At 43.7% G+C, this 15,073-nt stretch overlaps 1 protein-coding gene across 5 annotated transcripts in view; it reads right to left on the bottom strand.

The window, feature by feature from the left end:
- Positions 1–708: 708 nt before the first annotated feature.
- The window catches only part of zc3h18 (zinc finger CCCH-type containing 18), a 51,958-nt gene continuing 37,593 nt past the window's right edge, over positions 709–15,073 (bottom strand). For 3 of the 5 annotated variants that reach the window (XM_083973744.1, XM_083973742.1, XM_083973741.1), the window contains 7 exons: positions 12,028–12,144; positions 6,562–6,570; positions 6,208–6,413; positions 4,997–5,202; positions 4,052–4,148; positions 2,755–2,851; positions 709–1,923 (listed from right to left, as the gene is read on the bottom strand). In XM_083973744.1, coding sequence (XP_083829870.1) covers positions 1,686–1,923; positions 2,755–2,851; positions 4,052–4,148; positions 4,997–5,202; positions 6,208–6,413; positions 6,562–6,570; positions 12,028–12,144 — 970 coding nt within the window. In that variant the 3' untranslated portion in view covers positions 709–1,685. The remainder of the gene's footprint in view (positions 1,924–2,754; positions 2,852–4,051; positions 4,149–4,996; positions 5,203–6,207; positions 6,414–6,561; positions 6,571–12,027; positions 12,145–15,073) is intronic. The other 2 variants (XM_083973740.1, XM_083973743.1) reach the window with 2 other exon arrangements.

Genomic DNA, 15,073 nt, shown 5'->3' with positions numbered 1-15,073 from the left:
AGTTCAAGGTCATTGTGATCTCCCGTTAATGTAATATATCAAGGACCCAGAGAGGGTCATTACATCTGACACAAACATTCAGTTTGACTCAAAGATGAACCGATCACGGTTTAGTGGTCAAAGGTCAAAAGGTCACCATGACTGCCCAAAACACATTTTAGCTACAAATCATTGGCAATTTAACACAAATATCTAATGGGATAACATTATGGCATTTTTCATCCAAACGGTTGTCATATTTGTAATGTTTTATAAAAACACCTGTTACCTGTGTTATTCACCTCTATACCTCAAGAAGGAATGATTGTAACCAGGTTTCCTGCAGATGAGCTGGTTGGAGGCAAACAACCACAAAGTGCTAATGCCAGTTAACTTTCTTCTTCTTTTTAAAGTATATTTTTTGGGGCATTTAATTGATAGTCGAGAGACAGGAAATTGGGAGGCAGAGTGAGGGGGAATGACATGCAGCAAAGGGACACCAGAGTCAGGATTGAAGCGAGGACTATACATAGCCTCTGCATATGGGGTACCTGCTCTACCTACTGAGCTAAATGACACCCCACACCAGTTAACTTTATGTTAATGTGTTCACCCTTAGACTCTGAGAATGTAACAGTGATTATTGTGTCCATAAATGTGTGTAACTGTGCAGGTTAAAACACCTTAAGAAAAAACAAAACAAGCGACTGATCTTCTCTTTATCAAAATAGTTTATTTAGAAGGCTGTTGTCACAAAAGCAAGACATATCTTGTCTCTAAATGTCCCATTCCATCTTTCATACTCCAACTAAAAATGTGACACAAATAAAACATTGGTTTATCACTTGAGAAGAGCTAAGAAGAAAAAAAAATGCTGCAGATAAAAAAAAAAACAATATTTCACATCACTATTGTCTATAATTATATGCTTAAAAGAATCTGATGACTTGCTATTATTGTACAAGGTGTGACAGTGAACGCTGCCCTATAACACAGAACGCAGATGAGTCATTGGTTAAAGACAGGCCCGCTGTGAACAAAGCCCAGGCTCATGATTGTTTACAGGGGCTTAATACGGACGCTCAGGAATTTGTGGATTTCTACAAAGAAGCGTTGTGAAGCCCTGACGGCCATCGGTACCCCGTAGAGCTGACTCAACAGTCACACCACTCCACACAGAGAAAACTTAAGCAAAGATGTGGGAGAACAAGACAATAAAAGGGGGGGCAGAGTAAGACAAACAGAAGTAGAAGAATCAATGTGTATAAATCTGCTATTCATCACACCACATGAGGAAGATGCTTCCTTTTCACTGGAGGAACAGAGGTCAAGTTCATCTCACTATGCTTCTGTTTCTACACAAAACACACTCCATTCCTGAGACGTCCCTCTCTCGCCAAACACCCTCGTTTTTTCCCTCCTGTTTCTCGCTGATGAGGTAAACTGCAGCCAGACATTCAAAGACGTTGAAGGGGAGCAGGAGTCGGGCGTGTGGGAGCGAACGACGCTGTGGAATGAAGCGGAGCCGAACTTCTCTGAAGGCAAACAAGCAGAAGATGTTTTTTTTTTGTGGCAGCATGAACCATACAACATTTTTACACATCCACTGACAGCAGGGGAAAAAACGCTCCATCCCATGACCCTCACTGCTGCCCCGGCTCGGGAGAGGGGGGGGCAGGTAAACAGGTGAGGAGTGGGGCCTCCTTCTATTTGGCGGGGATCTTGGCTCGTTTCCGGGCGATGGCGTCCTCTACCGCCTTCAGCTGTTTGAGGAGCTCCTCGCGGCGGGACAGTGTGTTGCTGGGTTTGTTGGAGCCCGACCCTGAGCTGGAGCCCGAGCTGGCCGCCGCCGCCGCCGCCGCAGAGCCGGGGGCCACCGGCTTGCCTGATGGCGCCGCTGGGGGTTTCCCCGATGACTTGGAGGGTGGTGACAGAGGACGTTTTCTGAGAAAGATAATAGAGCGTTAAGGTCACGTTTTTACCGTGATCAGTTGTCACAAGCTGATAATGTGACATGACTAAGAAAAAAGAGGAAATAACAAGGTAACTATAATAATAATAAATTATCAGAGAGATCAAACTTCACTGTAACAGATACTTCAGCTCTGCACAGATCATGACATGATTTTAATCAAAAGTTTGAACAGACTGAACAGAGGTTTCATGCCGTTTGGGTTTCATGGTCAGCCTACACCACAGTATATATGATATACATGCATTCTCATTATTCTTTAGCTTTGCATTTGAAAGAAGTTTTTTCATTGGCTCAGTCGGTCTGTTCTCTGCTGACAGAGACGCTGAGCTCACTTACTACCTGTAGTTGTGCAACAATGTTACTCCGTGTGCATAGTGTCTTTAAACTTGACCGAGGCCGTGCAATTTAAGCAGAACAGAGGCTATTTCCAGCTGAGCCCCGTTACACAGCACCTGTTCTCGCTGGGGATTTTGCTTGAGAGCTGCTGAATGTTATGACACGTGCAGAGATAGTGTAATATCTATCTGCTTCCACCTCTGTGCTATGTTCCTCATTTTGGCAAAACACTTGTGGTCATACGAACTTCATGATCTAAAATCCCTAATGTGTTTGGCCTGAGTCAACATGGTCAGTGCTGCTGATAAGGACGATACGTCAGATAGAAAAGCTGATTTCAGAATTTCCCCACTTCCAGCTGAATACCCATTTTTACTACTGTTGACCTCTGTTGTTGTGTGATACAGCACTGAAAGATAAATATCACAGTTGTACAGCAATAACAAGCAGAAGTTTGCACCAACCTGTCTCCATGGGGGGGCAGGGGTCGGGGCCCTTGGCCTCTGGGCCGATCCATTCGTGGAGAGAGCGGGGGTCGTCCAGATATCCTTTTATCACGGCCTGAAAAATACCAATGTGAGAGTTACTTACAGATAACAATATATTAAAGATATATTTTGGGACTTTTAATGCCTTTATTGTGATAGAACAGTATGTGGCATAGGGAGAGATGGGGATGACATGCAGCGAAGGGCCGCAAGTCGGATTTGAACCTGGGCTGCTGTGGTAAAGCCTGTGACTACGGGGGCTGCGTTCCATGGGGGGGGGGGGGGGCACCGAACAGCGTGTGGTTTAGAAAGTCTGAACCAAAACTAAATCCCTGTGGTTCTTTGACAGAGTGTGCTGTTCAAAGTTTTTATAAAATGCCTCCACTTCCACTGAAATAAGGATGTGGGCTTAAGAAGGAAATTAAATGGACAGAGTGGACATTGATGCTTTCATCAACACCGACTTCCATATGAAAATCAGAACAAGAAGAAATGAAAGGGTGACAACCTCTATGGTGTGTTTGTTTGGAAACAGCTGCACTCAGTTGTGCAACTGAACCAAACAGTGACTCTGCGTCAACGACCTTGAAATCAAGGAAAGGGGCCAAAAGAGGCTGAGATGCTCATCATCTCTCTATTGTCACAAAGGAATAATATTATTATCAAAGTTGCTGCCAAAGCAAAAGTTGTGGCGGAACAACAAAACAATACATCACTGAAAGATAATCAGCAAATGTTGACTGTTAAAGTGAGAGGAAAGACTGGGTCTGACAGAGACTGGACAAACATTTCCAGCAGGAATGAAAACATGAATTGTTTACAAATGTTTTTCACAGTGTGAAACTTGCCAGAGCTCCAACGAATGTTTTATTATCAACGGACTTAAAGACTGCATAAGGGTCTGAATACAGCTAATGTTTGGCTTTTTCATCAAACAATAAGATTATAGGCAACTAGTTCTCTGTTAACCATCACCACCACAAGTTCACAACATTATTAATAAATGTCACTAAAAAATGTAATAAAAGTAAAAAACTAGGACTGTAGGGGGGTGCGCTCATCTGTGTGTGAATGACAATAACAGAGAAAGAGTGCTATGTGGAGATGAATGGACGGAACAATATTGCGTTGGTCGAACCAAAAGCTGAAAAATCTGTTCATGGCGGACGTAAAGAATGTATGGGAAACACTGATGGACAAAAGGCAGAATCATTACCACGTGTCACTCCAGCTGTGGTGTGTATGGTGTGTGTTTGTGTGTTTGCCATCTCACCTCTGTCTGGAGACATGGCCATCCTCTTGCTGGCTGGGGAACCAGGCCTGTCTTTGTCTGAGGGCAGGTACCTCTTCCTGTTACCCTTATCTCCCTGCTGCCACAAAACAGCACAATATCAAAACATTTAAAAAACACAACATCCACAGAATTACAATTTATTTCAACGTAATCAGTGGATTAAAGGGATAATTCACCCAAAATTCAAATTTCACTTATTATCTACTCACCCTCATGTCAACTAAGAGCTGTGAGTCCTCTGTGCCTTCTCTGAGTTATGGGGGGTCCGCGCAGCAGTATTTTTCCATATAATGGTTGTCAATGGATACCAACTTTCTTCATCCAAAAAGACACACCAAAAAACATCCAAATACCTCCATACTGCTCGTCTGTAATGTCCCTCTTGTATTGAAGCCCCGACATGAGAAATTGTTCCGAAAAAAATTAAATAAGTCTATATTTTAAGCTTGTTTGTAGCGGAAGCTCCCAGTGTCTCAGTTCACTGCTCTTCCTGTGTCAACCGGCGGAACAATTTCTCATGTCGGGGCTTCAATACAAGAGGGGCATTACAGACCAGCAGTATGGAGGTATTTGGATGTTTTTTGGACGAAGAAAAGTGGTATCCATTCACAACCATTATATGGACAAATACTGCTGCGCGGACCCCCCCCGTAACTCAGAGAAGGCACGGAGGACTCTGAAAATTCTCACAGCTCTTAGTCGGCATGAGGGTGAGTAGATAATGAGTGAAATTTGAATTTCGGGTGAACTATCCCTTTAATCCACTGTTTTTCAGAGGAGACTGAGACATTGTTTCATTCAAGGATCAAATCAAATTAGCTGAGTGGTGGGAAACTCCACACAACCAAAACCATCTGCAGGGTTTGACACTTCCTACAGCTGGATGAGAAAATATTTACAGACGTTATGAGGAGCAATAGTAACCTTGTTGAGGAGGGTGAGTTTAATGTCTTTGTGGGAACTTGGACCTCCGTAGCTTCCAGGCGGGCCCATGGCACCCGGTGGGGGATGTGCACCCCTGCCACCAGGCCCTGATCTGGGCACAGGGTTCCCTCCTCGAGGGGGGGCACCAGATGGGTCCATCTTCCTGCGGTCCTCCCTAAAGGACTCGTCTTTCTTTGAGGGTTTCTCTGTGATGAGGACAGGGAAACAATGTCATAATTGCTTCTGCATTTCTCATTTGTGATATACATATATAAAAATTAAGAGACCACTTCAAAATGATCAGTTCCTCTGGTTTTACTATCCATAGGTATGTGTTTGAGTAAAATGAACACTTTTGTTTCATTCTATAACCTACTGACAAAATTTCTCCCAAATTGGAAATAAAAATATTGTCATTTAGAGCATTTATTTGCAGAAAATGGCAACAGATCAAAATAACAAAAAAAATTCTGGTGTTTTCAGACCTTGTATAATGCAAAGTAAACAAGTTCATATTCATTTTAAAACAACACAACACTACTTTTTAAACTTAGAGTAGGAAGAGTTTAGAAATCAACATTGGTGGAATAATCCAAATTTTTAATCGCAGCAGTGTTTTTATTTATTTATTTATTTATAATCTTTCTTCCTCATTAAATATGATTTGGTTGATCAGCTAAGTAGAGTGAGGTGTGCTTGTGTTGGAGTTCAATAGACACTGGAATCGATGGCTTTACTTTACTTTATTTGTTTATTTAGTTGGGACAGTGCATATTAATGGACAGTGAGTACAAGAGTACCCACTGTAAATACACCGGATTAAGCACTGTGCTAAATTACATCTGTAGTCCCCAAAACAATACAACAATTAACATAAAAAGTCCATACATGTAGAGAAGCTGATTTATTAAGAACATTTTGGAGTGGTCTCTTTATTTTTTCCAGAGCTGTATTGCTGCCTAATTTCTGGAACTTTGACCTAACCTATTTGTGTATTTTTCTTTTCTACCTGTTGAAGTGATTGTGTACATGTGCTTTGATGTTTCTGGGTGTGTTAACAGTTGTGTATGAAGTCAGGGGTGGATGTGGCAGTGGGGTTGTTGCACACCGTTTCGGGACATCCTATTACAGTATTTTGTTATAGAGCCTTGATTTGTTTGTGGTGGCCATCATCTGAGACTGTGTCCTGTGTAGCTGCTGCTCACACTGACCTCTGTTCTTGTCTCTTCCATGTGGAGCCCGGTCCCGTGCAGCTCCTCGCTCTTTGCGGGGGTGATTTGGCGTGGGTGAGCGGGAGCTGGCTGAGGACACCGGGCTGGCCAGGTCGGCGTACATGTCGTCCGAGTCTGCACTACGCACAGAGCTGCTGCTGGACGACGCCGATGAGACGGACGACACGCTGCTCACGCTCAGCGACCTGCAGGACAAGACGACAGCTCAAACGTGGTGTCGATGACTCTCGGTCACACAGGGACAATAACTGTGGTGTTGCTGACTCTGTGTACACACACATACACATGCATGCATATGTATGTGCCAACACATTCCCTGAATAAGTATAGTACCTGGATTTCCTGGACAGTTTCCAAACAGAGACGTCACATGAAAGAGAGAGAGAGAGAAGAACAGAGTTACTCAGACACATCAGGTTGCAACTAGAAACAGAGGAAAACGTCTTGTCTTGGGATTTCCTCCACAACTGACTCATCTCACTGACTTCAGACTTGGCAACCAAATACCCCAGAAGTGTCAACTATAAAATATTCTGTCTGGACTACTAATAGGAATGTGAACATGTACTGTCGTTTTTTGTTTAGTCTGATGTCAGCCGCGTTTTGCCAACTGGATGCACTGCGCGCGCCGAACAGGCGTTATGGACTTGGTTTGGAGGACTCTGAATTGACTGTTTGGGCAACTCATCAAACGGAAAGTGGATGGGGGACATCAGTTCCCGTCCATTATTGAAGTCTGTGACAAGATGTTTTCCCCAACATGAACTGTTTGCTTCGTATTCTGATATCATTGCCTGTTACAAGTTGCTCTGTGGAGCGCCTGTTTTCAGTTGTAAACAGGATTAAATCCATCAGCAGAGCTACAATGCTCACAGAGAGACTGAATAGCATCTTGTTGCTCATGTTTGAAAAGAGCTCGTGGAGAAACTGGACTCTGATGAAATAATAAACGGGCTCAAGGCCAAGCCACGCCGTCTTGCCCTTTAAATTAAGAGCTGCGCAGTGCGCACAGGTAAGCAGCAATATCGTTGTCCTTTACTCTGCTGCTTTGTTTTACGACATAAAACCATCAAGCCAGGCTGTAATCATAATCATATGTGATGAATGATAAGCCCAATAATTGTGTTCAGATGGTTAAATAGCTTTGTTGATCATTAGGGCTGGGACGATATGCTTTTCTCCCGATTCGATTCTTCTACGGTTTTTTGGATGGCGATTCGATTTAAATTGCGATTCTACGATATTGCCGATTCTCTCGATCTTTAGTCTGCATTTTTAACATTTATCTGCAAAAAAATACTGTAGGAGCCTATAAATTAACATACTCCATTATAAAAGTGAACTTAAACTCTTTTCAAAGCCTGTACTCTCTGTATGTAAAAGAGGCTAACAAATACACATTGCACAATATTTAAAAAATTTCACAAAAAATTCAAAAAAAAATCTAAAAAAAAAAAAAAAATCGATTTTTGAAAAAAAAAAAATCAATTTAAAAATCGTCAAAAAAGATATCGCGATATCTATGTGAATCGATTTTTTCTCCCACCCCTATTGATCATGCGTATTGTGAATACCTACATTATGGCTCTACGAGAGTGCATTGAGTGTGTTATATTTCACTATGTGCATCTCATTGGGCACGCAATGTCTGTGTGTGTGGTTATGTTTTTGCGATGTTTTTTTGAGAACACACATAGTGTATTTTTTAACTCATTGAGTGCCAACCACGTAATTTCTCGTTTTTCGTTCCCATGCGTTGAGTGCCAAAAACGTAATTTTACGTTTTTTGCTTTTTTTTTAAATTATGAAAATAGACACTTTAATACACATTATATGTAAATTTGGGGACTCTACGACGAGGAGAACTGAAATAGATGACGATCAAAGTCACATGACAGCTCATGATCTGAAAGTTTTTATCATAACTCAGCTTCTGCAAACGAGTTCTGCATGCAGATGCAGCGCTGCTGCTCCGCAGCTGCTCTGCTCTCACCCGCGCTGCTGCTCCAGCTGCTCGAGCTGCTCGGAGCAGAAACAGGAAGCTCTCAGCCCACAGTCCCGCCCGGTCTTCATCTGGAGCAACACCGTGTCCTCCCCAAAGTCCTCCCGCGGTAAAATCTGATGGTCTCTGGACCAAAGCAGACCGGCATCACCGACCCGTACCACAGCAGGACCGCGACCACCGGTGGGACCGGTATTCGCGAGCCGCGGTGGCCGACTGACCCTCACGCTCCGCGGGGAGAAGCTGTGACACGGCACGGTGCGTCTGTGTTATTGTTGTTTAGTGGCGCCCCCCCCGCCCCCGATGGTGGTTTTGTGAATAGAACAACAACTGTTGTATATATTTATCTTATACGAGCCCTTTGATCCAGAAATGCGAGTGTGAGAAGAGCGACAGACACAAGCAGAGCACCTTTCATAAAAGACGCTCTATCTCCTTTTCTAGAAAAAAAGGAGGGATTTTGGTGAAACCCAGCCATGTTTAGCTTGACTTTTCTCAGGAACGGAGGCACGTAGAAACAAACGGTTTGTGGCCACTTGAAGCATTAAGTTAAACCTTTCAATTGAGCTACAGTATGTGTTGGTGGCAATAATATAGAATACACTGTGGCTCTACATAAAAAGTCAAAAATGGTCTAAATTGCCGGTACACTTGACTAAAACTTTGGAAAGGAGCGCGGCACTCAATGAGTTCATACATTGTTATTGATTTATTTGAGAGCACGTCATACAGTGTTTCCCATTAATTAACGAGAGTGTGGCGGCCCGCCACAGTCTCGTTTGGGCCCGCCACAGTCTCTCACAGAAAAAAATAATTTTTGAAAAAAAAAAAGAAAAAGATTTTTTTTTTCTCACATGTGTCTACGTGCGGAGTGCCCGCACGCAAGAGAGGCGGCAGTGTGGGAGGCTGACTGGCAGAGATTAGAGCTGGTGAAACGCTAGCATGGTTATTTAAAACACCATCTCTGATCTCTGCCTGCACATAGATACACAGACACGGGCGCACGCTAAATGTGCTATATCGCGCTAATTGCTCAGCTGCAGCGCTAATTATGTTGGAATGGAGAGAGATACATTCTCTTTTGAATGTTTGTGGAGGTGTAACGCTCAGTTTGTTGAAAAATAAATTTGGCACACTCAGGATCCGCATACAGTGATATAGTCAGTTGCTAGGCACCAGCCGAGGCGACCCGCCGTTTACGACAAGACGTCGTACTTTTACCGTGATCTTAATAAAAAAGATAATGCCTGGAAGAGGGTCAGCTTCCTCCTAAGTTGTGAATATTTCATATGTATTATTATTTATTAAAGGTCCCATATTATACTCTTTTTAATCAATTTCACACAGCTGTCAGGCGTCCAACTACACTGTATTCGAAATGTATTACCCCAAACTGATCCGTGGTCCTGAATGTCAGCTGTCTAAAAGTCTCTCAAATGAGCTCTAATGAGAACAAGCTGTTTCTGTGCCTGCACCTTTAAGTGTTAATGAGCTCCGTCTGTCACAGCCTGCCTTGCCTGTTTCACGCCCCTCTCAGGGACAGGATGTGGCTAACGGTAGCATGGGCTAATGTTTATGGGTGGATGTATCACTATGGCCAGAGCGATTGATATAACAGAGTGGTGACAGCTTTTGATATCGCCGCCAGTGCGGTCTCGTGGTTCATGTAGCTCCCAATAGTCCCAAACTAGGCTAGGCTTGAAACTAGAGATGCACCGATTGCAAAATTCTTGGCCGATACCGATTTCCGGTTTTTAAGGAGGTCTGACCTGCCAAAACCGTTTTTTCCGATACCGATTTTCTATATAAGAAATAATTATAATCATACAATAGACACCATATTTGTTTGGCTTGAGTACCCGTTCCCAAATTTAATGCAAGTAAAGTACCCCTCTCCCAGACAAGATTTTGCTTATATAACTGCAATTAAAGCCACAACTAGTGGTAGGCTATGATGCTATCATAACCCCCCATTTCAAGAATAAAACATCACAAATAAGCGCTTCTGCCCCTCAGCTGTGTGTGTGTGTGTGTTCATCTCTTGCGCTCTTTTTAGATTAATAAACACAAATAGGCTACAAACGTACACACACTGGCACACTGGCATCATCACGAGATTCTCTCGTGTTTCTTTGTGTGACCTCCTGCCAACATTGACGCGATCGCTCGCGGCTCGTGCACAAAATAGACCAGACGCCGAAACGATCGCTGCAGGGTGCGAGCCGGCCGTGGAGGATTTGGACGCCGAAATGAAAATGCCCCCGCTTCTCGGCGCTTTTGCCCCGGCGTTATACGGTCCGGACGATCCGGTGTTATGCTGGTCGCGCACTGCAGTCGTACTAGGAACAGAGCAGACGTGGTTAGGAACAGACGTGGTGGGAGTGTTCTCGCGCAGAGGGGCCGGCCTAACTCCCGTCTTTACGTCACCACAGGAGCTGAGTCTGAACAGCCTGTTTTAGCACCGTTTTACCAGTGGGTGGGCTGCAGAGTGGATGCAGGAATCGTCTGCTTCGCTCATTCTAGGAGTTGGTAGGCTCAGGGAGGGTCAGTTTATATATGTAGAGACCAGAAAAAACACGTTTTTCATAATATGGGACCTTTAATATTTCAATACTCAGCCATGGTTGACAACAAGAGAAAGAAAATAGTGGGAGGTGGGTTGCGTCATCGCACGATTGAAGTGATGGTCAAAAATGTGACAAGCGGCGCGATACTCGCGTTACGGGCGATGACATCGCATCCATCGCGTTTGGTGTGAACGCACGGTAATACTGATCGCATGATGATCAACATATAGACTCGAGGCCATGTTGCAATATGTAACATATGCACCTTCCACCACAATATATGTACAGCACCACAAACATCACAGCCCCTGACTTTGTTAAGTTGTCTTGTCAATCCTTGAAATAAGTTGTTTTATATGTCCCTCTATGTTCGTGTTTTTCCCCACCTGTCCTGTAACCATAGCACCTAATAATAATAATTTAAAAAAGTGTTGCATTGTGTACTGATACTAGAAAGGTATCACATTAAAACAACAATACCATTTCTCACGTATTTAGTACTGAAAATAACAGCGTTTGTTGTCTTAGCGGAGACACTAACTGCAACACAAGCTGCGTGGGTGTGGCTGCCTTTTCTCACACACACAGCAGGCAGCTCTTGCTTACAGGATTGAGTGACTAGGATTATCAACATGTCCTTTGAAATACAGAACAGTATGTTAAGGATTAAATAGTGTGTCACATTCTGAGCCATCACATGATGAGGTTTGTCCTGAATTTCAGAGTTGTCTTGACTGCAGCATCATCTGGCTCTGCCTGTGATAGGGTAAAACACGCTGCCAACGTTGGTTGGATCACAGACAAAAGTTGGAAAATTCAAACAACTTGTCATATGGACATGCAGTGCTGCGCCGAGCCCCCCTGTAACTCAGAGAAGGCACGGAGGACTCTGAAACTTCTCTCAGCCCTTAGTCCACATGAGGTTGAGTAGATAATGAGTGAAATTTCAATTTTTGGTGAACTATCCTTTAAAGTATTTTTCTTGGTATCTCAAGTTTGTAATTTTAGTATTATGACAACCCCAGTTCCGTTAATTCTCCATGTCCTGCTATATGTGAGTGTTTCAATTCCTAAGTTCAATCAGTGCAAACCGGAGCTAAACCATCACCTCATCCTCATGTATGTATTCACTCATTTAAAATTATTAATTATAAATCCCACTTATTATGTGTCTTTTTTTTGACAAACTGAATTTCTGATGAAAATGAGGACAAACACATGGGCAAGTACCTGGATTTTCTGGATCCGGAGCGTGAGTGTGACAGGGAGTTGGACGAGGATCTGGATCTGGAGCTAGAACCAGTATAACTACTACCACTTCCGCTAACACTTCCACTCACGGTTCGCCTGGAAGACAGAGAGGAAGATAGAGCTGAAACCACAGCAGGCTGTTTTTCATGATATCAGAATAGAGAGTGAGCCACACAGCTTCACGTTCAGCAAATAAAAAAGGATGCACATAAAAAAAGGAAGCAAAAAAAGACTAAAAAAGAGGATGAGAAATAATAAATGAATAAATATCAATCTGACTCAGACAATAAAGAGCAACTAAACCCCTCAGTTTTGGATGGCGTGCTCTAAGCTTGAAATTCAAAAAATGCCTTGATTGTGGGCGGGGCTCCAGGAGCACTCTCCGATCCCCCCTCCCACCTGCGCCGCATTCACACCATATAAAAATAATACACACCCACGAAATCACACAAAGGAGAAAAAAATAATAATAAACACACATCGACACTTCTGCTATAGCGCTAACGAGCTACTAACAAGCGACTCTAACAGCACTAGTAGCGCGGACACTACTAGGAGAGGACACCGGAGCCGTGACACAGTGCATCTACAGCCGATCCGCCGGTCACCGGCTGCGGGCAGAGCCACTAACAATAGAGAGCCTAAGCGGAAGCAGGAAGTAACGGTCACCATGGGACCTCAACTCTGAAAAACTATCCATGCAAGTGAACGGGACTGAAAGTTTTATTTCGTGATCCGATTGAATTGCGCCATGAGAAAAAAATATGACCTCTACCTGTTTAAAACATCATGTTTCATAAAGAGAAATCAGCAGTTTATCGTAAAACTATTGTAGAATAAAATTAGGAAGAATCTGTAACCAGAAAGACTACAAGTGGCGTAGGTGACGTCACACACCAAATGCCGCCCTTTCCCGTGTCAGTTGGTGACGTATTTTTTGTGGGACACCAGATCTGTAGTCCGTAGAGCAGTCTTCACACAAAATACATTCTGCCGTTGCCGTTTTACGATAAACAGCTTTTTTTCCGGATGAAACGTGATGTTTTAAACAGGTAGAGGTCATATTTTTTTCTCATGGCGCAATTCAATCGGATCACGAAATAAAACTTTCAGTCCCGTTCACTTGCATGGATAGTTTTTCAGAGTTGAGGTCCCATGGCGACGTTACTTCCTGCTTCCGCTTAGGCTCTCTATTCCCATCCAGGCAGCTGTTAGCAGCCGTTAGCGGCAGGCAGCGGCCGGTGCTGATTGGCCGGGGAGCTGGTGGCCGGTGACGAAAGCGGCCACCAAAACGTCATCGACCACCATCTCAGCCAATAGAGGGTATGCGTTTACGTCACGTTGCCCTCGGCAACGCCCCGTTCGATCGGACTGAGTGGCAAAGCAAGCGTCCCTCAACATGCTGGCGGATAGCGGTGGACTCATAAACTGGATAAAATATCTTATATCAAAACAAATTGATGTCTAATCAACAACCAGCTCCCCAAAAGCGTCTGCTCCACTGACACTTCCTGTAACCATAGTAACACACAGTGTGACCGCAGTACCTGCAGAGTGACTGACAGGCTGCTGTTACTGTGCAGAGGGACGAGATTACAGCTGTTGTCGTCCTGACAGTGACTCCCGACACTTAAACACGAGCTGCTTTTATTCTGAAAAACTCTGACCAGTCAAACTGTAGGATGTGTTAGAGGACTGATTTATCTGTCTAAACATCAGAACTATGACACCTGAAACTGTAAACACAGCTGATCGATCGAAAAAAATGACCGCTCCAGTGAATTTACTTTCCGTCATTGAGTACAGGTTCACATGCTGGCAAAGCTAGACATGTCAGACTTGTATTGTTGTGTCAACCCATAGAGGGCAGTCACTCTTAACATTTTTACTAGAAAATACACCAAATTTAAATATTTTGACTAAAATGTCAAAAGTTGGACCAGAATCAATCGTCAATTCTTTCTCACACTTGAGTGCACGTAATGACCAGTGCAGCACAGTGCTTGGCACCATGGGCGCCGATTTATGTTTTTGCCCGTGGGTGCGTGCGCGTGTCGGGGGGTATTATATTATAAGAACTAGTGAGGGGGAAAAACGGACGCGCGGACACCACGAAAATGAAACACTGTAACTCCTGTGACAGTGACCACAGCTGGCCACGGTAGTCCAGGTTAGCCCCACGTGTCAATCACGGGCTACAGAGGTTCAGCGCAACGTGTGGGCACGTGAATTAATATTATCATTGATGACGTATGACACGCATTGCCAGGAAAGATCCGATCTGTCTGTTTAGACGCATTGGCAGATATCCGATTTGTATCTGATTTATTTCCACATATAACGGGGGCCTGAATCTGATCTGACAATATCTGATTCCATGCGCATTTGTCCTGTTTACACATTCATGTTACAGATCCGATCTGAGCCACTTGAGAGGAAAAAATCGGAATTGGGCCACTTGAACCATGCAGTGTAAAGACAGCCATATATTCCCCTGGCAAATTAATATTGGAGGGCTACATGCCACGGGGCGGGTAAGTGTCCCGTGTTGTTGTTGTGTGTTGCACTGAAGTAGCTCCCCCAACGACCCCGTGGTAGAAAATCCTTCCCCTCAGAAGCAACGTGTGCGCAATGAAAATGGCCCATGACCAGGAGCCTTCCTGTTCACACCACATACGCATTTCTCCACGCCGGTTGACAAGCGCTTCTGCCCCTCAGCTGTGTGTGTGTAGGCCTATCTCTTTCTCACGCTCAGTAGTCTATAGATTGACAAATAGGCCTATATATAAATGCACACATGTATTGTACCTATTTGTCAATTGCTGTGTTTTATTTTGAAAATTGTTTTCAAATTAAAAGCAGCAATGTGGCGACACATATCCTACCTGGTGTGACTGAGTAATGAATGAGTGTTTCCTTTGTTAAAGTTTTGCAATGTTAAAGTTTCCCAATTTGCAATGTTTTGATTATTCAATTAATAAGTTTAAATAATACTTTGGCCTCTTGCCTAAGCATGTATTGCTAT

The sequence above is a fragment of the Trachurus trachurus genome (genome assembly GCF_905171665.1).
Source record: "Trachurus trachurus genome assembly, chromosome: 6".
Taxonomy (NCBI): Eukaryota; Metazoa; Chordata; class Actinopteri; order Carangiformes; family Carangidae; genus Trachurus; species Trachurus trachurus.
Note: the sequence above shows the minus strand (reverse complement) of the source record. Positions and strands in the feature narration are given on the sequence as shown.